The following is a 26,796-nucleotide window of genomic DNA, read 5'->3' as shown; positions in this document are numbered from 1 at the left end:
ATAAATTGAGTTAGGTTAACATAATTTATCTTTGATAGGAAAATTTACTTTTTAGACAAGAAAAAGCAATAGCTCTTATTTATAGGAGACCTCTAGTCTTCTGTAAAAACATGGTATGTGGCCACATAAGAACATCATTAGTTAAAACTACAGAAGATGGGTGTTAGTACAAGAACTGCATATGCGTAAAGAACAAGTTAAAGAGGGATGTCTGTGGACTTGTGAAAGGAGACATCTGGCTAGACCAAGAATAAAAGCAGTGTCTATGAAAGAGGTGGTATTAGGACCTACCTTATTTATATTTGTGTCACTCACTTGTAATAATATTAAAGGTGCTGATAAAATATGATTAATATTAGGGACTGTCTCTGTAGTCATTTAGTACTGGGACTGACAATAACAGCATCTTTGTGGGGGGGAAACATTTTTTGTGTTTTGCAAATCTAGGTTTTTAGCATACTTAGGGTGCCATTGTTAGCATTCTCAGTTCCCACTTATGTCTATTTGGAAAGCCAATGACCTCTTTACAGGGTGTGAAGATTAAAAGGCATAACAGATATGAGAGGATCCTTTTGCATTTAGTCTTCATCTGAATAGGATTTTTTTTTTTAATGCATCTGATGGACATAAAATACAGGAGAAGTGATCTTTTCCCTTGGAACATGTAGTTTGAGAATATTACAAGAGGAATCTAACTCTAGATTTTTGTCTCTTTGTAATATATTAAGAAATTGAAGTAAATAATAAAAGCATATGACTTCTGCATCTTTACAGATCTTTTCACTAATGTTGATGAAACAGAAAAAATGGCACGGAGTATTGTTGATTCTCAAGGCGTTTGTTTTGTTCCAGGTTTTCAGGTAAAATTACTAATATAATTGAGAATATATATATTTTAATAACCCAGTTAAAATTTTTAACTTAGATGTTTAAATGTAGTAATTTTCATCTTATCACAGTATTTATTCTGTACTACTCTGTCCCTCACCACAACGTATGAAGATCGTTGTCATACGAAAATGCTTAAACACCACCCGCTCACGAGAAAAACCCTACGAAATGGGAAAATTACTTCCATTTTTCAGATGGAGACCTGGGGTATGGATAAACTAAATGACTTGCACACAGTAACTCAGGCAGTGCCTGCAGAGACAGAAACCAATCCCATAGCTTTTCTGCCTGATGCAACGCCTTCATTGAGACAATACTTCTAAGCACTGTTCTAAAAAAATTAATTTTACTCTGGCTCTTTTCAAGATGTAGGTTGAAATTCATCAGAATATTTAAATGTACTTAAATATGAGCAAAATTGCAAGTCCTGGTGTTACGAAAAGCAAAGATAGTAATATTTAGACACCTCTCTGATACGCAGATTTTAATATTAGATTTTTTTTCCTTTGAAATCGGGTTTGTGCTTTGTTGCTGAGCATAAGTAGAGTGTACTATGTGTATAGTAAGGAGTTCCTGGCATTTATTCTCCACTTTAGTCCCCTCCAGTAGCTTGCTTTTATCTTCCTCTCTATTTGAGGAACTTCCTGCAATTACTTGATCCCCTCTGGGTCACAAGCTCTGAGTCCTTTATACTTGCTTTCCATTTATGCTAGAGATGCGTGTATCCTCATGTCTGTCCTTTCTACCTCTGATTCATGATCCCTCTTGAGATTCGTTACAGATGTGAGTTACTGTCTCTGTGCAGAGACAGCAACAAGGGTGATATTGATGCTGCACTTCAGTCTAGCATATTAGTCTAGATTGGAATTGATGGGAATTTCAGTTAATACATTACATTAAATGACAAATTGTGGTAGCTGGGGAGCTGACGTGCTGCCTGTTCAGCTACAAAGCAGTTGCTTCCAGTACGGGTTAGACAGTTGGTAATAATAGTTTGTTATTTGTCACCACAAAATATGACGGAGCTGCAAGTCAGAGCTCTAAACCTTCATACAGAATGAAAACAAACTGGTTTTGCTAACGTAGCTGTTGCTAGTTTAGGGACTATGCACAGCCCCAAAACTTTTTCATCTAGTTATATCACTTTCCTAAGCAACATGAGATAATCTGACTAAAAGCATGCTTTCAGCAGCATAGCTGTTTCTACATTGTGGGTTTGTCAACGTGAAAATATCCATGTCTCCACAAAACTTTGTTTTTCTAATCAGTGTTGCTGTCTAGGAGAAACTGTGGTGTAGCCCTGGTCTCCAAGTTGTCATTTGGAATATTAGCGTTATAAACTGTATTGGATAGATGGACCAGGCAAGATGGAGGGAAAGCTGTTGCTGTGCTGTGGAGGCTGAGTAATGTCTGCCATCCAGTGGTTCTTTGATGTATAGGCAACTGATGCTTGAACCTGTCAGGTGTTCAAAAGTTACTGAGTTAACCAAACAAAGAAAAGCCATTAAGATGAAAATAGTATTTTAATTTTTTTCTCAGAAATCACCACCTTCTCTTTTCTCTTAGGAGGCTTAGATAGTAATTTTTTAGTTTTAATACATATGTTTTAGAGCTACATGGAATGTTTTTGAAAACTTCTCTCTCTGTGTGGGTCCAAAAGTGCATTTTATTTTGATCTTCATTGGTCTACCATACTTGGTTTGACCATTCCCAGGACTAGCGTTTTTTCTAAAGAAACTTAGTATCTTAAACCTTACCTTTTTGTCAGCTCTGTATGTTAATGGAATAAGGCAAATTAAAATTTCATTTCTTCTGCAGGTAGCCCAGCTACCTTCTCTCAAACAGCCAACCTAATAGTTATATTTATTTTTAGGGGTATAACGCTTGGTTATGCTGAGATGCTTCCATTTAACATTTACTGTGAGTAATTGTGCTGTGAATAAGCAGATGTTGAGCCATGCCAAATTTCAATATTTGCAGACAGGAATCCTGTGGTAGACAAATGTTAGTCTGAATCTTTTTTGAACCTTTAATTCTATTAATATTCATGTTCTAGAGATGTTGGTTAAAACCTCTCTTTTGTTTGGTTGGTTTTGTTTTGCTTTGTGGGTTTGTCTCCCCTTGCTTTCTTGACACCGTCTCCAGAAGGAACCCCAGCTAGCTTCTTGATAAACATTGATGCAGTCTCTTCTTCCCTAATTCTATTATTCCCAGTCCAAATGTAGAAGCTGTACTTAGATAACTGAATGGATTTCTCTTTAACTGTGACATCTAGTTACCTCTAATAGTATACAACAGTGTGAATTTCTTTGCTTTTTAACAGCCCTGCTTATTTCAGTGGAACATGCTTAGCTAGTACACTCACAGTAACAGTATCTGTATAGATTTAGAAACTGAGTGGATTAAGTGATATGAAAAAGGACATGAACAGAGGTGAACACTTTGGGAACTGTGACGTGTGCTTAGCTTCACTTGCTAGATGCTAACACAAACTGATTGTATGATAATGTTTCTTAGACCTCAGAATGATTGTGGTTGGGGAGGGTTCTGATGAAGCCTGTATGTTCATTTCCTCCAGAGTAAAATGTTTCTCTACTTGTCCATGTTAAGGCAATAAGAACAAGTTTCTTAATGAATTCTACTGCTGTGTTGCAGCACACTGAGAGGAGCATCATTGTGAAAGTGTATTTGAAATTGAGTGGATATGTGTTTTAATTATTTTTTTTTTCCTAACTTACTCTGGTAGAAACAGGAGTTTCCAGAGTTAATTTGCTGTGGTTAGTAGTAACAGCAAAATTTAGGACTCTTCATTGGGGTGTATGCACATATATGCACTGCTATTTTTTTTCTTTCAAGATACTCACCCTTATGTAGAATATGAGTCTATACTCTTTAGTTTATTTTCTTGCATATGAAAATCTGTAAACTTGGAAGCCATTGATCCTTACGCTACTGGGCTGGAGAAATGGTTCCATTCTTAGAATGGGAAGGATACTCGCATATGGAAAAAAAACCCCAGTGTTTTCATTTACTTTAATGCAGAAGTTTCTTCTATTTAGAAATTTTTGCAAAATGCCATTTTTCTTTTTGGCTGTATGTACCTATCAATATGTTTGTGGGGTTTTTAACATATGTTAGCATTTTCTTAATTTACTTTATAAATATGTTTGTATGTATTTAATAAGCATGAAATTCAAACTTCTGGTTAGTGTTGTCATAATTGATATTTAGTACAATACAACTGGAAAGGATTGTTTCAATTTAAAAATTACTGTCTACAGTGAAAATAATATTTAATATTGTCACAAATCAGGCATGGAGCAGCAAACGAGTATTTTGTGATAAAGTTCATCGAAGGGGTCGAGAGGAGATTCAGCAATTGATCCTCCAGTTCTCCTGCAAAGAGAAGACAATTTAGTGATCATTAGAATTTTAGTTGGACTGTTTATCAGTGTCACTGAAAAAATGCTGTTGTAGTATAAACTAATAAAAAGTATTATCCTTTTCAGTGTTACTTTTAAAAGTCAGTTGACCTTTCAGCAGTTCAGGAGTGTTTAAAAAAAAAAAAAAAGCAGGTGTGTAAGATCTTTCTAGAGAACAGCAATACCAGTGTGCCCTGTCCTAGACACTTAGTGTACACTATATGCATTTTAAAGAGAATTCATACAAAATAGTTTTATTTAGTATGTCAAATTTGGAAGAAGTCACTTAAACTTTTTTCCTCTTGAAAGCAGCTATTTAAACTGTTCACTGAGTTAGCTAAAATAACACTATATACCTCTTACATATTGTTTTCAATTTTCTTCTTTCACTATGCTGCCTGTAATTGTCGTAAGTTATTTTTTTCTTACTATTTGACTCCTTTCTCAAAAGCCTACAAATACACTTCATTGAACTCACGGTGAAATCCTTTCTGCAGGTTTCTGTGAATGACCCATGTTTATGTGCCTCTTTCATGGGTCTGAAACCTTCCACTACCAGAAACCATCTTGTGCGAGCTATATTGGAATCTGTAGCTTTCAGGTACTGCTTGCTTATGTATCTTGCTTATATTTTCTTATGTTTGCTTTTATTTTGATCAGCAGTGTTAAATGGATACATGGACTTCTGCAGTTTGTAAAATATAAATTGTAGTAATCTGTTACTGTTACATTGAAAAGGAGTTTTAGCGGCTTCCTTTTTTCTTTTCTTTAACACTTTACAAATAAACTTGTGTATATTTATTAGCTCAGGTTTTGTTACTAAGTAACCATATTGGAGTTCTTAAATTATACTGTTTTCTGCACATTCTCAAATGTTTTCTGTTTAAAGGTTGTCCTTAGTGTCCTGACAGTGTTTTGTCAGAAGCTGTAGCCCACTCCAGCTGTGTTTAAAGTATCCCTGAAGGTGGTAATTTTGTATTAGCTCTTTGGCTAAAGTTTTTGGTGTTTTATAAAACACAGTAATAGGCATCTTAAACATCTTTGAAGATGTGAATAGACAAAACTTCCAGATCTGACAGTCACGGTTAAAGATATTACTCCTAGTGACTGATGATACCACATCAGTAGCTTGCTGTGGAGCAGATTGGTTCTGCCTTGCAAACTCACCCAGCATGCTTTGGACCGAAGTGGAATATGGTTTGAGCCTGGCTTACACTGCTCTGTGACCAATTAGGGGGCACTGGTATGGTTCCTTCCACCTAGTCACCAGCTCTGCTTTGGGCATAATAACCTCCTGCACAGAGGCGGAAAGGATGTCTGGAGGACGGTAACATTCTGAATTGCTGCAGCTGTTTCTAATGCATTTTTTTCTGCACCATAAAAGAAATGTGAGATGCCATAACCCCTGAACTGAAGCATGGGTCCCTTGAAAACAAGGATGTGCAGAATCTCATCTCATTCAAATAACTAACTAGAAAAGGGTAGAGATCCTTTGTGTTTGGATTTTCTCCCATTGAATTAAATGCTTTCAGAACAAGTCAAACGTACAGCCTTCAGAGGTTATCTTTAAGAACAGCCAGATAAACTCTGATTAACATTCTGTCAGCCTACTTTCCTCACTTCAAACCACTTGTTACATCAACAATTGCATCTCGTCTGTAGAAACCTATCATCAGTTTCAGATGGGAATAAATGTACGTTCTGCAGAGACTTAGTATAGAATGGGCCATGATTTAGCCATACTTGTGCCTTCATAATGATGTATAACAAGGAGCAGTTTCAGTCTTTTTATTTACGCATTTTGGAAACTTGTTAACTGTTGCAGCAGTTCTGACACAACTGAGGCATTTTTTGCCTTGTATTTTATTTTCTGACTATGTAGATACTGGAAACACTTTATGGAATATATAATGCTTAATTCAACTAAATATTTTTTTAAAGAAACAAACAGCTTTATGATATCATTGTGAAGAAGGTACGCATTCCTCTTCAAAGTATTCGGTAAGTTCCATGTAACTTAAATTTAATACATGGGAGTTTGATTTAAACAGGTGTGAACTTTACTGCGCATTTTATCTTACTGTAAAAATTTTGCTGCTAAGAAATAGATGACTGCAAAGTCAAATGTTAAAGTAACTTTAAAAGTGGCAGTAGAGACTACCCATGGCATGGTCAGTGATTAATTAAATCATTGGCATTGGTGATTATCAGTATGTGAGTAATGAATTGCTTTTTTTTTTTAAAAACAAATTCATGTTTTCAGGTAGCACTAGCATGCATATAGCAATGCCTTCTAGAAAGGTCATTCTACCCTTTATTATCATTCTTACATACTGAAATTTTTTTTGCTGAGTCTGTCACAGACTGAATATATTTGAAGACGTTGGTTAAAACTGGATCTATTTGTGAGGGAAAGAGGAAGAATATTTTTGCAATTCAGTTGTTAAGATACTGGTTTTGCTTCAGTCTTTGAAGAAACAAATCAAATTTAGTGAGATAACCGTGATCCCTAGAATATGCTTTTCACAACATCTTGGAAAAATTTAGCTGAATTATGTGTTGCTGGAAAACTGTGTTGCACATTTTGGTAGGTACTTCGTTTGGACCACAGCAGTTATCCTTAGAGCCTCAAGCCCTCCCATGCTGCAAAAGCTCCCCAGAGTTTCTCCTTCTGACAGCCAGGGGTCTCCATGATACCACGGTCAAGAACAGAGAGGACAGCGTGTCTGTCCCTCCTCTGGCTTTTTTCCTGAGACCTGTGCAAAGGAAGAAGTAGACTGGCAGACATGTAGACAGTTTTGAAAATCAGACTTTTGAGTAGTGGAAGAAAAGTGAAAGTACAAAGTAGGGGGGAGCTAAAAGTTTCTGTCTTCCATCACGTACAGGGACAGAGTAGGCAAAGATGAAGGAACAGTGAGGCTTGGGGTTTTAATGAAGAGGGAAAGATGAAAAATATTAGAATTTTTTATTCCTTAGGAAGCTTTTTTACATATAAAATTGCATCCAAAAATTGAGAAGTCATATTAAGACTGCAAACTGAAAAACAGGAAGTGTGGAAGTACTGCCTAGGGAACGATAGAATTCTGATCCCATTTACATTGTAATGTAAACTTTAAATTTTATGAACATGTTATGTTTTATTCATTAGTATAAAGTTGCTGTTTCGTATAGTGACTGTAATAGTTAACTAAGATCAGTAGCAATCCAGCTTGTGAATTAAGCATTAGAAGAAAATGAGAATCACTTAGTGGGTTTTTCAGTAGGGTTGTAAACCACTTTCCTATCCTTTTGTCCGCACATCTTTAGTATCTATCCATTACCTTTCATGTTGTTGTTGGTTTTATGCCATAAATATGTTCATTCCCTTTTTACCTGGTGTCCTGTATCCCTCCTTTCTGGCTGGTCTCTGGCTCCTACAAGCTCCTACAAAGTTGTTGTTTTCATTAGTCCTCTACATTCCTGTTACTTCTCTGTGCCTGTCTCAGCACCACCAAGGAAAGCAGAGAGAATGAACCCTCAGTTGTAGTCCTCATGTCCTATGTTACAGCAGTCTGCAGCAGCCTTTACAAGGATGATCCTGCTGGTCCCTGGAGTCCTGGAATGTCACCTACTTACTTGTTCTGTGAAATAGCACATCCCCGGTCAAATGGCACGTAGGAATTTTGAGTTAGAAGTTGCACTGTACAGATTGAATCTTTGAAGTGTCTAGCAGCAAAATTTAGCTAAATATAAAACTGATTTGGAAAGAAAATTTGGAAATTTTCTTTTTTCCCCTTGTAACTTGAATCAAATGGTTGTCTTATTTTTACAGAAGAAGGAAAATGCAAGTCACTGGCATTAAGAAAGTGACTTTACCGGTTAAAGGTTTTAATGCCGCAGTGTAGAGGTGGTAACCCTGCTTAACTGTACGTACAAACAAGCAAAACCCTGTAACGTCACCAGTCAGGCAGTGTCTCCTGATTTTACTTTCAGAAACAGCCAAAACATTTGTGCAAAAGTTTTCCGAGGCATCATGTAGTATAAAAAACTTCAGCTGGCATATTTGAATTGAAGATTTCTAAGCAACTGTTAAATTTTATTACCCAACAGTTTCTATAGTAATAAACAGTAGATGTCTTTTACTGCACCACATTTGATTGAACAACAGCTCCGTATCTGACTAGTATTGGAGTCCAACGGCATAATGAACCAATCTATGACAATTCAAAGATTGCTTTTTGTTATAGTTACTTTTTGTTTGCAGGAGTGATTTCTTTACAGCACTAGTAATCACTCTCGTGTTTAAAGATCAGCATTGATAAGTTCTAGTTTTCTGCATTAAAAGGGCTTCTGACATGATGCAGTTAGGAAAATAGATAGATGGAAGCCTCACTCATCTTCCTCATAAAAAGAAGCAACTGTGAAGGCATTTTGGCTAACTAGTACAAAGATTTGGTAGTAATGAAAAAAGTACTTTTCCACATATGAGAGAACTTGAAAGGGTTTGTTTAATGTAATGGTTTTGACTAGTGTCATGTTGTGGTGGTAACAATGTAAAGTTCTGTGTTAAACCTTAACATTTCAACCAGGATGATGTGTAGTTTTAGAAGACAGAGCTTTCAAAGCTTTTTATGTGTCTGCTGTTCCTCTCCCATTCTTTTTTTTTTAACTAGGCACCTTGTGCTGGCCTCTAAATTTGCCCATAAAGTGAAAATGCATTTGTGCAGGAGTGACAGGAAAATTTATACATAAGTGTGAAACTCCAGAAGCTGTTTTCTGAAATGTTGGCAATACGCATTTGAACTTAACCTCTTTTTTTGAATTTTTTTCTTCCCCTCTCCCTATAGAGCTGATGGAGGTGTCAGTAATAATAGTTTTGTTATGCAGATGACTTCAGATTTAATTAATAAGCAAATAGAAAAACCTGCAAATGCAGACATGTCTAGTCTTGGTGCAGCTTTTCTAGCAGGCCTTGCTTCAGGTATGTATACATTTAAAGGGGTTTTGTTTTTCCCTTCATAATGCATGTTTGTAAATAAGGACAAAAAATCAGAAAAAAACAGTGCATAACTTCAAATAACTGTAAAAACTCCCCAAACTTTAGCCATTTTGTGGGAATCAAAGGTAAGTAGTGTTTATGTTTCTCTGCATTTGTACCCATGTACTTGCATTTGATGGACCAAAGAAACAGATGATAAATGTCATACGTAAACCAAATCAAGGACCTTATTTGTATTTCTAACACCATGTCCCAATCTACTGAGCAGTTGTATGCTTGTTTAGTTTTAAATAAATGAACAGTGACAGTGAGTTTAATGTGAAAAGTATCTGCATATATGTTTGTAAGACAAATTTACATTCAGAAGGATATACGATTGGAGAAGAAAGAGGTGAACCTTATATTGCCACCTCCTTCTTTCTTGACCTGGACACACGGCATCCCTTCCCATATTGCCAGTGTCTGGAGCGGTGCTTGGTGGGGATGGATCACATGACAACGAAGCTGCTGTGCTTAAGTGCAGCTGTGTCATTCCTACTGAAGCTATGTCCTGTCATCTGTGAGCCGAGTCTTTATTCTTTAAGGTTTTCACAGAAATAAATACAATGGAAATAAAAAATAAATTATTAACGGAAAAAAAAATCCAGCTGTACTCACACAGAATTGTTGTATATAATTAACCAGACTTAAAACTACAAACTGTCAATGGTTTTGCTTAATGGCAGTATATTTTGTAGGGGGATATTAACTTCATTCAGTTGCTTTGATATGTAAATAACACAACAGTAAGATAAAAAGTATATGCTCAGGTAAGACTTCTTGAGCAATTAAAAAACTGTAAGCAAGCTGCAGCCCTTGATAGACAAGAATGATTCAGTAGCGTAAATTAATCTGAATGTGTAACACCAGCAGTTTTCTGCCATTTATGCAATTTTTAAGACAATAGAAAGCAACTAGTGCTAAGTCTTGGTTTCTGTGGCCCTTCTTCGGTAAGAGGGAGCTGCAGCCGAAAGCCCAGTGTGGATGGAACCTAAGGGAACTTCAGTGTACCAGAGCTGTTCCTTGGAAACCGTCCCAGTTAAGCAGATGTGCTGTTGTCAGGATTCCAAACAAGTGGATGCTATTGGAAAGGAGTTTCACATGTTAAAAATATGCTTCCCTCTGAGAAAGTTGTTGGTTGAGTAAAGAAAAGCTGTCATGATTTCTTACTGTGTTTCTGCTTTGGATCTCTTTGAAATAAATTAAAACAACTCTAAAATAACATATTTGCAGTTGAGCTTGAGAATGAACTTTCTGTTTATAGGATTTTGGACTGACAAAGAACAACTAAAGAAGCTAAGGCAAATAGAAGCAGTTTTTGAGCCCCAGAAGGACTTGGAGGAATACAAACCTGCTATGGATGTCTGGCTACAAGCAATGAAACGTTCCCTGCACTGGTAGAAGTTGGCATTTTGATTATAGAAGAATTAAAATGTTTTAATTCATATTTATAAAATCTTGACATTAACAGGACAGTAAAAACCATCACTGAAATTTGTGATGGTATATACATAAATTATATGGTACTTCACTTACCCCCCTGCTGCTACTTACCACACCATAATGAACCTTCATACCATCCCTATGACAGCTGTAGTCCAGCTGCAGCATTTGTGTCCCTTCAGTGACCTCTGTTGGGTGGCCCAGCTGCTCGAATCCTACCATGTAGTAGAGATGGGGAGTTTTTTCCTATGATGGGTTTTCTGCTGAGGAACTTGCCTCCCTTCTGATCTTTAAAATCTTTGGTGTGTTAATCATTAAGGAAGGGTAAAAGGCACATATACTTCCTTAAGCATTTCTAAGAAAAGTAAAATTATTGTTGGGGAGTGGGTTGTGGTGAACTTGATTGTGTACAAAGAAATTTTCTTAGTAGCCTGTTACCACTTGGTTGACTATCTAAGGAAGCATTTGACCCAGCTCGGTGATGATATTTTTGTGCACTAAATTTAGATGAAATACAAAAGCAAATATGCTTTCAGTACTCCATTGAAAAAATAAATCCAGGATTTTTGTAGCTGATAGTTCCTGTCTAGCTTGTAGCTCAATTTTTTTAAATTTTATGAAGACCAAAAGCTATGTTACCTGGCATGGCTAAGAGAAATGCATTAAAAGTAGTTACAGGTATGCGATCTAACTTGTAAAAATCTGTAACATTAGTATTTTCAAGCCCATTGTTAAATCCTATTATTAGCTAAAAGGGGGTCAAAAGTGTATTTTTGAAGCTATGAATTACTTTTATATTTTTAAACAAATAAATTATAATTAAATGTGTAGGTTTTATTATGTATTGGTTTATCACTAATCTTAAATTATTATAATTTTCTCAGGAGTATGTGTAAATCTGTTTCAAAAATGTAAAATTATTAAACATTTTCATTTCAGAATAATATCAAATTCAAGCTGTGAGTGATTGTGTTCCACAGACACTGGAGACAAGAAATGTTTCTAGATTTAACGTTATTGAAGAGGACAGAAGAACTAGCATTCACTTTTTCTTGTGTTGAAACATGGAAGGTCAAATCATACTCCATTCCCTCAGTTTCTTTCACAGTCATCTACTATGAGTTGGAGCATCTACTTCAGCTGTGATGTTCTTCAAACTAGACCTCATTTGCCTGTCACCCTTAGCGTATCGTTTTTTCCTGTTCTTCTGTTGCTTTCTGTCCTTCAACCTGTGCTACATCTTAGCACACTTGGGTTTTTTTTTCTCTGGGTATTCTTCAAGTTGCAGAGATCATTCTCTCCTGAACCTACTTTAATGGGAATCCTGAAGTCCAGAAACAGGTCTGTTTGCTGATTTCTAGTAATATGGCACACTAAGATCTATATGGTTGATCGCTCTACAGATACTTGATTTTTTTTTTCTTTTTGGACCATAAAATACAGCTGTCCATGTGCCAAGATTCTCAAGTCTTGATGAGGTTCCCTCCACCCCTCCTCCTGCTGTAAGGTAAGAACCCGTACAGAATATGTGGAACACTTGCTTTGCTTCAACACCTGTGTTCAGCTTGTGATTTTTCTCTATCATCTCAACCATGCTGCTAAAGAAAATGCTCATTGGCAAGAAGGTTCTACTAGGCCAAACAGGCTTTCGGTCTGGCGCTTTGAGCAGAAGTTTGTGGCCTCAGTCACTGGTATTCTACGATTTGTTCTCACTAACGGAGTTGAGTTTTATCAAAGTCTGCCTAGGGATGATGTCCAGCTGTTACCTTCTTGATGAAGGCTCCTTGACTTATGTTCACTTAATAGTTTTGTGGTTTTGCTGGGCTTGATTAGGGCTCCCAGATGGAGCTCTAATGGCAGCTGAATCTGATTCTCTTCAAATAACTTTGAAGGTAACTCAGCTAGCCACGTGCCTTATATTGCACCTTTACGCAGTGGTGGTTTTCATCCTGGCCATAGCACAACTAGAAAGAGAAGATACCCAAGACATTACATAGTCCTCTCCTAGAGGACCTGTTCTGGATAACTATTTACCACTGTCATTGTTTAATTTGAAGCAGGAAATTTAACCTGTTTTTCTTTCACTAGCCTTAAATCTACAGGAGAGAAACTTCACTGCAAATTAAGGATGCAAAAAGGCCTTACTATATTCACTACCTGAGCCTTTCAAATGATCTGCAAAGTGATCCTCTTGTGGAGAGGTTCAAAGTAGTGAGTAAACAAACAGGGTGTCTTTAAGCCTGCCAAGATGGAGCAGCCTTTGGAGGCTAGGGTGTCTGCCACAGCTTGTGGTGCATAGTTGCCTAAAGACTTGAACAGACTAATAGAAATCTTGAAGAAATTTGGTTACTGAGCACTAAGCCTCTTTTGTTTATCAAGAAAAATTGATTTTCTCTTCCCAGGAATTTTTAATGTGCTGATATCTTAAAGTGGTACCTGTTAATGGATCATTTATTTGAAATGAGCTTTAAGCAATTAAATAGACTTTTACACGTGCTTTGCTGTGTCACTTTTTGCTATGCAGAAGGGCATTAAGACCACTGTAGAATGCCTCTCATACTAACTTTTATGGAAAGTATGACAGCTTTTACTTTTGCCCTTTTTACTTATATTTAGATTTTTGTCCTGGGGTGGTTTTCATCAGTTTGAAAAATATATGCAATTTTACATTTGCTATCAGCTGAGTTTAATTTTTGTATTGTTACCTTTACTATCATAAATATTAACTACTTTGTAATTTTATCATTTTAAGAGCTATGCCATGTTGAGACTCTTAGGATTGGGTAGTAATGCACTCCATCAGGCATGTGAAGATTGGAAATTCAGCTGAGAGATGTGTTAATGATCTCTGGGCATCCTGCCTTCACAGATACTCATGGTGCTGGTGGTAGATAATTTCATCCCAGTTTGGCAGTTTTATCATTCATAATGACATACAGTCATATTATATATGTGGGGACTACATGGCATGAGAAATCCCTCTAATGTTGGAGGGATCTCACTACTACTGGATTAATTATTGCATGTCAAGTGAAAGGGTGGCTAAAATAGTCTTCAGATAGTTGAAAATACTGAGCAGATGTCATATGAGTTTTCTTACATAACTAAGAAAAGAATCAAGTCAGCTATGTTTAAAATCTCACTGTAATGAACTTTGCCAAGATTTTTGAGTACTGTTTTCTTTTAAGTAGTGTTTTTTTCTCTCCTGTAATAGCTAATTTTATGTAAAATTAATTCAGTCACTCTCATCTTTCCTGTCAGAAGAAAGTAAAAAAGGAAAACACTGAGTTGCTGTTTCAGCCTGCTGGCTTCTTTTTGGTATAATCTCTGTAGCCAGATCCTTCAACTAGTCCCACTATTTCCAGGATCAGGGCACAGCACAGAGGCTCACCAGTTGAACAGCAGCCTTGTGGAAAACATAACAACCATTTCTCACCAGTCAGTGGGGCATGGAATAGAGAGGGTTTGTGCTCTTACTAGTCCAAGCCGAAAAATACAGACGTCGTCGTGATGCACTCTTCAGACAGGTACGTCAGTACTGCAGGTTGAGTCGGGGAATATGGTTGTGCTCTGACCCAGAAGTTGGGCACCATTTTAGTTTAAGGTTTCATAGGGAGTGGGGGCAAGTTCAGCAGGAGAAAAAGAGTTGGAGGGCTGGTTCTGGGTTCATGTTTATGGAGGTTATCACAGCTAGGGGTGTGGGCTGGCAAGAAAGCAATGAAGCTAGCAAATGTTGAAAAGTAATGTGTTGTGGAAGGGGAAGGTGGGGGATCTGAAAGGGATCTGACCAGCCAGAGGGAGTGAGATGTGATTCTAAGGCTGGGAGACTACTGGCCGTTTCTGGAGGGAGACGTAAGAACTTCCTGCAGTGCAGGTTTTGCTATGAGTAGCCACTAAACCCATGCCTTAGCATGTCTAAAAAAACAATTCCAAAGTGTTTTTCAAAGCAGCCCTCATTCTGGGATAAAGTTTGGGATTTATGTAAGTTCTGAAAGACTATGTATTGGTTTAGAATGTTACAGAAGTAGCATTCTTACCCTCATGCAGACTGATCATTGTTTCAGCAGCTTCAAGCTGAATGAATAATGTATAGTCATCTCATTCTGCAGTTTGCTGTTGAAAGCAAATGCAAACTACAACAGCGACCTTTCTTCTGTTTCTCTCCTTAATGGCTAAAAAGCCTGTTTTTCATGCTCATAATCAGTTATAGTATCGGACTTCAGTTCATTGGTTTTTCTTGCAGAAAAGTAAATAAACCAAAAAATATTTGAAGCGTAAGTGTCTTTATTGAGGCTGGCTTTGAGTTCAAGTATTTGTTTAGCTCAGGTGACTTACCAAATAGTGCAATAAACCCGCCAACCTGGTTTGCTTCTGGTTTGCTTCCTTTTTCTAAGATGGCACATGCCTTCTGTGCCTCTGTCGGGACACTTCAGTTGCCTTTATGCTAGCTATTGTGATTGTACCTGTTAGAGGGGTCTCTGAGAGAATACACAATAGTTTGCCTTTTTTTTAATGCTTTCATGAAGGTATCTTGCATAACACTGCAAATATTGATAAAGGTCTTGTGTGTGATAAAAGTATTTTATAGAGGATGAAAAGAAACTAAAACCACAAAGTCAGCAAATTCCTGGGCACATGCTAGGTTTTCAGTTGTGAACTATCCCACTGAAGTAAACATACAGTTCTTGCTAAATTTTGCCTTAGTCCTTTGTTTAAGAACTCTGTTTTACAGGCCAAACCCCTGGTTTTTGATGTTTCTTCCCTTTTTAGTTAAGGAGATAGGATCAAACATGTCTTTCTAGACCATTTAATGTTGTCTATAAAGCAAGAAAGAAGTTTAACATGTTTGGTCTACTCTATGTATAGTGTGGAGGTTTCTAAAACATATACAGTGTTTCTGCATCCACATGAACCTTCTTCTGCTCAGCTTGCTCAGTGGCATTACCGTGACTTTGTGTTACAGAAAATTGAAAAATGGGTTACTGCATGCCTTGGATGTGTGCCTAGCCGTACAGGGGAAAGACTTTTTTTAACGAACGTTGCATCGTTGCTTTGAATGGAACTAGTGCTGATTTTAATTTTTTTTTAACTCCCAGGAATGTTTTGTATTCATATTCTGTCCATAAGAATATTTAATTACTTTGTTGAAATCAATTTTTCTAAAAAGATAGGGAAATGTTGAAAGCAAATACTTCTTACAGCTTTAATAGCTACAGCTCGGAATCAGTTTCTCGGGACTGCGTCCAGCACCACCGCTCCTCTGAGGAGTGGTGGTTGAGAAGTTACTCCACGGCGGGGCAGAGATGCGAGGGAGCGCTGGGGCGAGGCGTGCAGTGTGCGGTAACTGCTCACGAGTAACGTCGTCTCTTTGTTTGCCAAGAGCTCCTTTGTTTCATAGGAAGGCTGTTACGGAGCTGTGGCGGGGCATGTTAAAAAAGGAAACGAGCCGAGGTTTGCCGAACGCCGGTCCCAGTCGCCGCCGCCCCGCAGCTCGTCTCTGCAGAGACGGGGGGCGGGATGTTCCTTCACCTGAGGCGGCCGAGCCCGCGGCGGGTGGCGGGGCTGAACTTTGCATCCCCAGGACACAGTCACGCCAGCTCCTCTCAGATAAGCGGAACGGAGCCCGGCAAGGCCTGTGTCTGCAGACAGTGCGGCGCCGTTCAACGCATATAACTACACAAATATATATACTTTATACCGACCTGCAGCGCCCTGCCTCAGGAGGGCAGCGCCCGCACCTGGGCGCCGGTGAGGGCAGGCAGGACCGGCTGGAGCTGTCAGCGAGCGCGAATCGGCGCGTAGCTGCCGGCCCCCGCCCCTAGCCCCGCTCCGGGCAGCCTCCTCGGCCCGCCGCGGCCCTCCGCCCCCTCCGCCCGACAGCAGCCGGAACCCGCCGCCCAGGGGCCGTCGGGGGAGGCGGTGGTCGGGGTCTCAGCCGGCCACACTCTTCCGCCCCGCCCCCCTCGCCGTCGGCCCGTGGATTGGCGGGTGGCGTGTGTACACACACGGGATCGGGCCAATAGCGCGGGGAGGACGCCTGACCTCACGCGGTGCGGCGGCCAATGGGCGCGCCCGCTTGCTAGACGCCGCCAAGCTTGTGCGGGGGAGAAGGACCCGGGCAGAGCACGGCGCGGCGGCTGAGTGAGGCAGCGAGTGGGGCCGGGCGCGAGGGGGGGGGGAGGCGGCGACGGCCGACCTGGAGGCGCTGAGAGGGCTCGCGCCGCGGCTCGCGGACTGGCCCTGGTGGGTTCCTGTCTCGGGGCCTCCTCACGAGCGGCGGGTGCGTGGCGCCGGCCCGGCCGAGAGGCGTCGTCGGCGCGCGGGGCCGGGCGGAGCGGCTGGCTGCCTGCCGCGCGGCTGGTGAGGGACCGTCGCCGTCTCGTCGCCTCAGCGCCGCTGTCTAGGCCCGGCCCGCGCTACCGCCTTCCCTCGCCCACTTCCTTCACCGCTGCCGGGCCTGCAGGTGAGTGGGGAACCGGGGGGGGGGGGCTGTGAGGGAGGGGCAGCGCCTTTCTTCCCGGCGGGCCGGGGCGCCGCTTCCCCCGCCCTGCGCCCCGCGGCGCTTAACGGCCGCCGCGCCCCCCCCCGCCCCCCGCGCCGTCTGGCGGCTCGGTCCCGTCGCCGCCCCCCGCCCTCGCCATGCCACACGCGGGGCGGGCGGGGGAGGCGATGGCAGGCGCCTCCCGCGCCCCGGGAGGGAGGCGAGCCGGTGCCTGACACCTGCGGGCGGCCGCGGGGCGGCGGCGTACCCGGCTTGGCGGGTGACAGCCGCCCTGCGCGCCGCCGGGTCACCCTCTCCTCCATTGTGGGGAGCGCGCTGCGAGCGGCGGGCCTGGCCGGCGCCGCGGCGGGTATGCGCGGCCGCGGGGCGAGCAGGGCGGCCCCGGCCGGCGGCCGCGATGGGGCAGGGGGCTGGGGGCGTGACCGGCCCCCGCCTTGAGGAGTTACAGTTCAAAAAGGGAGCAGAGAAGCTCGTGGCCGTGCAAAGTACAGCTTGAACTCCATAGCGTGGTTGTTTTGACTCACGGGTTTTATCGGGGGAGGGTTAGTCGGACAGCAACAACAAAACTTAATTGAATGCCTCTTCCTGCGCCGAGTTGCAGGCCTTCCCTTTCAGCCGTTAAGGGTTTAATGGCAGAGGTGAATCCAAATATAAATACCATCTTTCAGAATTGAGAATGCAAACAATAGGAGGAAAACATGGAATAAGCAAACTTCCTTGAAATGTGGAAGAAAACTGCATCTGAGAGCGTGCTCTGTCCTCAATGAGTAAAGGGATGATGCTGAGCTGTGTATCAGAGCTTGTGCTGTTTTCTTCTACAGAAGGGACTTGGGTTTTCATTTTCTGTGTCAATTTTTGAATTGACTGTGAATAGTTTAAATTGATATAATTTAACATACTGTGTAAAAATTAAAAAAAAATTGGTCAGTTTTCATAATTTGGAAATTAGTTATTTTCATGACTCTTCATTAATACTTTTAACAGCTGATAGCTTTTTTCCCCAACTACAATCACTGATGTAGCTTAATTATGCTGACAGAAAATAGATCAAAACGTTGGAGGTTGTAATTGTAACTAATTGCAACTTGATATGATCTTTTATTTTAAAAAATCTTATGCTAGTATAAATTGATGCTATTAAAAGAGAAATTCTTTACCCTTTCCAAATTAACTTTAGTTAATTTGATTATATTATATACTGTCTTATACAAAAAATGTATGATTTGTATGTATGGGGTAAAGCCTCATGACAGATGACCAGTCTTATAGAACAAATGCAGAACTATATTTCACAGCCTATATTTGTGCCAATGCTATGCGTACTCAAAGATGTTTTGTACATAGTGAAGCACTGAATTTCAGGAAATTCTGTTCAAAATAGCATATAAGGTGCTAACTACAGCACTTCGAAGAAGCATGAAAGAATAAGGAGAAGTTTGTATTGTAGAAAAGATGACAAGAGAGGTGGTCGTAAGAGGGGAAAAAAGGACAAATTCTCCTTTGAAAACTTTTTTGTAAAGTGAGTCTAGCGCTTCTAGAAGAGGAAAGAGTAATAGGTCAAATGATTTAGTTCTATACTAAGGAAAAAACCTGAAAATTATTAAATATTAGTAAGATTGTCTTATGGGTGAATTTAAGAATGATATTATTTCACTGTCAAATTATTGGGGATTCTTTTAATCACTTTGTATAGAAATCACTATTATAACACACCAAAAAGAAACTATTTGACTTGTACTATACTAATGTAGTTAACTTTAGAGAAAACATACACCACTGACAGCAATGCTCTTTATTGCTGCAGAGGGTTCTGACTGGCAATCTCACTTTACAAAGTGGTAAGGTACAGTTTTCAATACAGCATCTTGACAGCAGCTACCCAGTGTAAAGGGGATAAGCCAAACAATTCACTTAGGCAAAAGGCACAGTGCAGTTTTGCAAGGCATGTCAATACTACAGGAGAATTCTTTATCTTTGTCTGCTCCTGTATATGTTGGACACTACTGTAGGGGCCTCTTGTGCATCTGGACATACTTCCTGGACAGTTGTGAGCACCCTCACAGTGAGGATCTTTCAGTGGGTTTGGCTAAAAGTGGTGTTATAGGTTTAGTGAAAACATAGGAAACAAAATTCCACCTTTTCTTCCCCTTCAGGAATTTATATTATTCAGTTTAAGTGTGCAGATCTGTTCACTGTGCCTACAGGAAAGTTTAGTGCAAATCTCTACAAGCGATAGAAGAATAGCAACTTGATATGGTTAGGGGAGGGAAGCTGCAGCCCATACTGTGTAGGTAATAATATTTAAAGTTCTGTGTCCTAATGTGGATCAGAATGAGTTCTTTACTTATAGCTAGCCTAATTCAGTTCTTGGAATTGCATTTCTTCTAATGTGTGCTACCTTAAAATAGTATTCTTAGGGTTGTCTTTAATAAGCAACAATTTATTTTTTGATTTTTCTATGTACATTTCTCATCTGCCTTTCTGATTACATTCACAGGGCACAATTACTAGTGATTCAACAGTGAATCTTAAAATAGGGAAAATAAATAGTCTAGTCCAGTGCAAAGAAATACACTTGTGGAGTTCTTGAGTGCAAAGCCAAGAAGCCACTGGAATCAGACAGGTTTATCATAAAATTTTAGGTATTCAGTGGAATGTCTTGGAATTCAAATGTCTTGGTGTGGTAATAGCACATATATTATGTTGAAGCTGATAGTATAAATGCCTGTTGCAGGATCTGAAAAACTAGGTATACGCTAGGAAATACTGTCAAAAGCTGTGGGTGTGGTAGGGAGTGACAGTTTTATGACAACTTCCTGGTTTGATTCTTCATATGCCTGGAGAAAAGGCGGCTCCGGGGAGATCTAATTGCAGCTTACCAGTACCTGAAGGGGCCTCCAGGAAAGCTGGTGAGGGACTGTTTATCAGGGAGTGTAGTGACAGGACAAGGGGGAATGGGTTCAAGCTGAAGGAGGGGAGATTTAGATTAGATGCCAGAAAGAAATTCTTTACCGTTAGAGTGGTGAGGCACTGGAACAGGTTGCCCGGAGAGGTTGTGGAGGCCCCATCCCTGGAAGTGTCCAAGGCCAGGTTGGATGGGGCTTTGGGCAACGTGGTCTAGTGGAGGGTGTCCCTGCCCACAGCAGGGGGGTTGGAACTAGGTGGTCTTTAAGGTCCCTTCCAACCCAAACCATTCTATGATTCTATGTTTTTTGTAACATCCAGTATGAGAATGAAATTAATTCTTTTTTTCCCCTGTCATTTGATTTGTAGACTAGAGTTCTTTTGCAAGAAAGTGGGGCAGTAGTAAGTGATCTTACAGTTTCATTAAAGGAACTTTTTTGCTACTTTGTCTGATTTCCTGTGTGCAATGATAGTTTCTAGTAAAGGTGTATACAGACTGTTCAAGCTTACTTTTATACTTTCCAATATTAACAGCATAAAAATCAGTCTAAGGAAATCAAACTGCATGCCTATGATGGCTCAGTTTGCAAGACTAATATATATAAAATATGCTAATATAAGGGTAATATATACTAATATGAGTATACTAACACATGCATTAGTAGACTCTGTAACAAAAGCACACCTTTCTAGAATATCATGTTTCTAGTGAAATACAGAATATTAATTAAATGAAAAGGGTTGATAATCAGAAATAATTTCTCCTAGAACTAGCTGTTCACTTAGTACTGTTGAAGAAACTCTGCCTTTCAGAACACGGTTTGCAAAATCCATAGCCTTCTGAAGCTACTTTTGAGAATGTTTTTCTTTACTGAAAACTGTAGAAATTTTTAGATTTTTGCAGCACTAACTTGATGATAAAATAATGCTTTAGCCAGCTCACATTTAGTATTGACTGCCACACTAGAGACTGAGACTAAGCTGGAAAAAGATTAGAATTTGCTTTTGTGAGTATGCTTGATTGTGAACTGCAGCAATTCAGGTACTGGCACAATTTCATTCTTTCTGACTTGGTGATAAGGTTTAAAAGAGAGGTAGAAGACAACCTGGTCTTTTTTAACTTCCCAAATCTCTTAAGCATGAATCGTGGAGGGAACTTCTTTTAGAGATATCTTTGAAAATGCTATCCAGAATCGTCATGCACTGTGATCTTCCTGGTTCACAGTCCTTAGCATATTTGATAGACATGAGCAGTCGAGTTTTTCACAAAACTTCTAAACATGCTGTTGTTTAACATAGCTATAGAAATAATCCATTTTATAAAAGTGATGTTCCTTTTTTTTTTTCCTGTGGAAGTTAGGGCATGCTCCTCTGTTTGGAAAGTCAGGTTTCTCCTGTTTCATTGGGTTCCTGTTGCTGCCAAATTTGTCTCAGTTTGGGTGGGAATAGCAAATGATTTAGTTCTGTCTTACAACCTCTTTAGTTCTTTTGTTCAACAAAGTCCCTTACTAACCTCTGATGGGTGACTATATGTCTGGCAGGGTGCATGAAAAGGTTGCTTTGATAGGAACTCATAATCCATTTCCCCATGTTAGGGGTTAGCAGATGCGTTCTGCATGAATAAGTGACCATTTTCATTTTCGACCATGTTTTGTTATTGGGAATTTCAGCCCAAGATATAAGTGGGAAAAAATAATGAAATACAAGGTCATGTGTTCAAAATGAAATTGACAGGTTGCTACAGGTGCATGCTGTCTTTAAGGCTATGAACTTTTAGTGAAGTTGTATAGATGAATTCTTCAACTTGGTAGCAGATATTATATTTGTGTGAATTAAAGTTTTAAAACAAATTTATCAGTATTTGCTCGTTAAGGCTTGTGAATGCCAATACATTAACATAATAAAAGTCACTTGTGAACCATAACAGTCATCCAAGTATTAAACCTTTCCCATATAAGCAATAGTTGTAATTACCAGAATAACTGTAATTGACCTGTAATAGAAATTATGGTGGTAACATGACCAATAATTATGAATGATATTAGGAACTGCAAATGAAAGTGAGCTTATGTTCCCAGAGTAAAATCAAAAACCTTCGTGTGCATGGGCTCTCCATTTATTGTAAGGAAAGAGTTAGGTAACTTTTTCCTTCATCATAAACTTGATTTTGAGACTTGAGAAACTTGAGAAATATATTTCTGTTCCCTTAAATGTGTAATCTAATTGTCATAAGCTTCAGTTTAAAATTCAACTTACAATTGCAAATACGGTTAAACAATTTTTTTAAATCAATAACTTCACACAGACAACTGATAAAATTTCAAGCTGTATATTGATTCTGTATAACAGCAGGCTTCTGCTGTCTGTCAAAAGCAAATTATTCATCCTGCTTCTAGCTGTATAAGAAAGGAATGAGAAAGCTGTGATCTAAAGACAAAACATCCCACTACTTCCTAATGGATTTTTGAAGCATGCACACGCTCCAGCGAACTCTTCAAAAGCACGGGGTAGTCCTCATAAAAACAAACCATATCCAACCTTTTGTCACATTTCAACCTATAAGTAAATTTTCAGGAGATCATAAATGCTTTTTTTCAGGAATGGAGTCATGATGTGGTTCTGCAAACCAGACAGAATTGATCAAACAGCTTGCTAAATCTGAAGGGTTAGTTCTGTTCTGTGCACTGGCCTAGATGGTCATCTGAGCTGTCGGTGGGCTGCAGCATATGGAAAACTTTCTTCTTCCCCCTTTCTACCCCATTGTTGCTATTCTGACAGTGTCTAAATTGGCCCACTGAGGGGGTCAGGTTGAGAGCGTGTAGTGTGGGGAAGGAATGAAAAGTGGCAGAAGCAGGGAAAAGGGGAAGATGCCTTTTAGCAATGGTAGGAGGGGTAGGATCTTGCATCAGTGCAACTTGTTTCATGGAATTGCACCCTTTAGGTAATTTTGTCTGCTTTAATCAGTATTTGAGAGCTTGTGCATCACTAGAAGAATCCCCTTTTGCCTTTGTACTGAATTATAACTAAAGAAGTATGAAAATTTTTTGTAACCTTTACCCTTCAGTGAATACTGTCATCTTCAATCCACGCAAGAATAGAGTTAATAATGGCTTTAAACTAGAACAAAGCTTCTAGCAAATTATAAGGAAACTGTAGGAAATGGTTATTAAGTCTCTTCCCATCATCAGGTTCTTTATCCCTATATAACTTGGTGATCTTTAATTAAATGCAAATGTAAAATTATCTTCAGTTCATTGGATGTTAAGATCCTTCCAGCTGCGGGGTGTAGAAAAAAGTGTATCTCAACAGGATGGTTGAACTGTTCCATGTACTGATAACTCTGTAAATTTTAAAATCTCAATATTAAAACTCATTACAAGACCAAATTAATATATAGAGCATTCTGTGATGTAGCATACAGTATATGAGCTGGTGGTAGCAAGGAGCTTGTTTGAAATCTCAGTAGTCAAAAAGATGCTCTTTTCAGCTGAATTGAAAGAGGACCTAATGCATTATTGTCAATGCACAAAGACTGTGTTACCAAGATGTTTTACAGTCACTCATATAGATCACTAATTTTTTTTCAAATGCCATTCCATTGCTAAAATGAAATTTCTTAAGGCAAACGTATGTTTGTGAAAGTACAGTGTGCTCTTTACTCTGACAGGAAGTTGTACCTGCCTCTTTTGGCTGAACCAGTAGACTTCCAAATGTTGTGCCCTGTATAGTAGTCGGCTATGGGGAAAAAATGGGCTAGAAACCCAGTTAGAGAACAAAAGATGAGCTTAGAGAATAAATTGTCTACGTAAAAGAACTACAGCTAAGTTTCTGTTAATTCCAAATGTATCTGTGCATATCCGTGCAGATAAAAGTACGTTGTCTATAAAACTCCAAAAGAAATTTTGGATCATCTTACTTTTTTAAGTGCTGCATGAAGGTTATCCACTATGCTGATGTCAAACCCTATGTACTTTATCTTAAATGACAGTAAGCTGGTTTGGGGAATTAAAAGACCCTTCAAAGGTTCAAATACTTGGGAAATATTTCACATATTTAATGTAACATCCTCCTTATTTGAGCAACAAGGGACATGCTTCACCTTAATGATTTTGAAATAAGCTGTGAGTGCTGCTCCTCTTCTTAGACATATAGTTTACTGCTAGTACTTGCATGTCATTGGGTATCTCTAAGAGCGTGCCTGAGAAACTGAGTCCCCTGAGGGAAGGAGTATCTAGTTCCAGGTTGATGTGACTTGGGTCTCAGCACTGTCAGGACTGGACAAGCAGCAGAACTTGAGGCTCAGCAGTGCAATTAAGCAAATGGAGACTCTGGGCACTTTCAGCCAGGGGAGAGTTTGATTACTGCTTTGGATTTTATTCCTGTGTTGTGTGTTCTTGTCACTTGTACATCCACTCAGACCTGTTCTTATCTTTGGGATTCAAGATATTCAGTACCCTCCATCAAGACTGCTTTTGCTAGTCATGTTACAATATGCACAACAGCGAGAGTAAATATAGCGAGTAGTAGGAGTAATGGGGATGTGGTGTTCGGGATCAAGTCCAAGAGTATTGAAAGGGATCTGATTCATTTGTTGCCTCAATATATGCTGCACGAGGTTCTTAAAGGGACATTTCACCTGATGTCCTCTGAGGAAACCACACTAAATGTTGGTTGTTTGTATAAACTGTAGCACTTAAGCTATACAACAAACTGAACTGGCATGTAGACCTTGTCTGTTTTTTCCAGGTGCTTTATACTGTGTAAACTTGAGTCATAATTACTGTTGTTGTCAGGAGGTATTGGTTAATTTGTTCTGATGATACCTGAGCATTTTGCTCAATCACAGCAACTTAGGAGAACCTGGTCAGTTGTAGCTACTTACTTGGTTTTCTTCCTTCTGATTTCTTGTGTATCAGCTGGTTCCCCCAAGCTATAAGATGAGATCTTCACTTTCAAATTAGGTTCAGGTAGTTATATTTTCCATTTAGACCACATCTTGATTTAAAGCACTCATGCTCATTTTGTTTCTGTCGTGTAGTAGTAAAAACTTCTGTATTTTGGATTCACAGGTTGCAGTCTTAAGTCATGTAAAAACAAATAATGAAGCTTTTAAACTCACTACTCTTCTCAAGGTATTTTGTTAAAAGCTCCTAATATCATTTAGCAGTCAAGTCACTTAGATTTCCTTTATTCAGTCTCTCTAATCACCTTGTTTGTTATCTACTAGGGCTTTTTTTAAGGCATACAGTTGTTCACAGTAAAAGCTGGAAAAATAAGTTGTAGTACCTCCAAGACCTTCATCGTGCACATCACGGTAGGAGTTCCTTTCAAATGCTTCCTGAGAGCTACTTTCTAATATTATTTTCAAAATAAAAATTACTGTGTGGGTAACTGAAAATGGTGACTTACTTCCCACTCTGTGTGTGCAACTTGATGAATACACCTATTGGTTGGCTTTTTGAAGTTCTTCATTAAGTGGCAAGCTGGGTGTTGTGTGGACATGGGTATTCCTGTCTTTTGAAGTTTGTAGGCCAAGTTTATTTCTTGTATACATAAATAAAGAATAAAACTGGGACTAGGTCATCTGAAGAGGACTCAGGAAAAAAAGTTGTTAAATCAATGGAATATTCTTATAGACATGCAAAATCTGTCCTTTTTTATCTTGATTGCTTCAAAAAGGAGCCAGATATTGAAATGTTTTTTTAGGAACAAGATGGGGAAACATTTCCTGGGAGGGAGAGAGCAGGTGGATTTCTGATAAGTATTTTGTAGTTTTGAAATTTTATTGGTCTGAAAACTGAGACACAATGAAGCAACATATGTCTAACAGGTGGTCTAATCCATGTAGATGCTGTGCATAAATTAGTGGTTTAAACGTGAGCTTGTACTGATTAATAAGGAATCTTTTTGTTACTGCTGTCTTCTGAAATCAAGCTTGTAGCACTGTAGCTTGAAAGTTAGTATTATGGAAAGGAGTGTGAAGAATACAAACTAGTTTCTAGTGTAAAAGCTGGTGTTAAACAGGTCTCTCGTTCTTGAAACTGATGGCATTTTCTTTCCTCTTTGCTGACCCGGTTACTTGGAGTAATTTTCACTTTGCAATACTCTTGATCAAGTAAATGAAAAAAACACTCCTTGATGATGATAAAAACCATTCTAGTATACTAAAATACCTCTACAATTTTTTCTGTGTTCCATGAAGCTTTTTCATCTAAACATTTTAGGTAGCTGTCTAATAGTTGTATTAATTTGTAGATGGTTAATACTGATGTAATACTGACAGAAATTACGCTTTCTGTTGTGAAATGGAGGTGGCCTCTGGGACTGGGCAGAACCTTTGTGTGCTGCTGGTTTATGTGAAGGTGTGATATGTGAAGTACTGATAAGACTTTGAGAAAGCTAAAGAAAACCAAGATAACTTTGGAAAAGCTTAATTGTCAGGGACAGAAAATAGCCTGTTCTGGTACAGGGCTTTATTCTTTTCTACTATTAGGTTTTAGCCAGTATGTGTATCTTAAAGGGATATTTTAAAAATAAGACTTTGGACCATGGAAAATAAATCTATGAAGGAATATAATATTTTTCTGCAGATAACTATTTTCTGTTTTTCATTGTTT

The 26,796-nt window shown here is 39.2% G+C and overlaps 2 protein-coding genes across 8 annotated transcripts in view; both read left to right on the top strand.

The window, feature by feature from the left end:
• Positions 1–15,025, top strand: part of GK5 (glycerol kinase 5) — a 30,117-nt gene extending 15,092 nt beyond the window's left edge. For 2 of the 3 annotated variants that reach the window (XM_054834672.1, XM_054834674.1), the window contains 5 exons: positions 775–860; positions 4,811–4,914; positions 6,255–6,314; positions 9,140–9,273; positions 10,595–11,589. In XM_054834672.1, the coding sequence (XP_054690647.1) occupies positions 775–860; positions 4,811–4,914; positions 6,255–6,314; positions 9,140–9,273; positions 10,595–10,731 (521 nt within the window). In that variant the 3' untranslated portion in view covers positions 10,732–11,589. Of the gene's footprint in view, positions 1–774; positions 861–4,810; positions 4,915–6,254; positions 6,315–9,139; positions 9,274–10,594; positions 11,590–11,712 lie in introns of those variants that run through there. The other variant, XM_054834673.1, reaches the window with a different exon arrangement.
• A 1,834-nt stretch (positions 15,026–16,859) lies between these two features.
• TFDP2 (transcription factor Dp-2) overlaps positions 16,860–26,796 on the top strand; it is a 53,946-nt gene continuing 44,009 nt past the window's right edge. For all 5 annotated transcript variants that reach the window (XM_054834676.1, XM_054834675.1, XM_054834684.1 and 2 more), the window contains exon 1: positions 16,860–17,236. The gene's annotated coding sequence lies outside the window, so the exon portion shown is untranslated. The remainder of the gene's footprint in view (positions 17,237–26,796) is intronic.

Source organism: Grus americana, chromosome 9 (assembly GCF_028858705.1).
Source record: "Grus americana isolate bGruAme1 chromosome 9, bGruAme1.mat, whole genome shotgun sequence".
Taxonomy (NCBI): Eukaryota; Metazoa; Chordata; class Aves; order Gruiformes; family Gruidae; genus Grus; species Grus americana.
The sequence above is the reverse complement of the archived record's forward strand: the minus strand, read 5'-3'. Positions and strand labels throughout refer to the sequence as shown.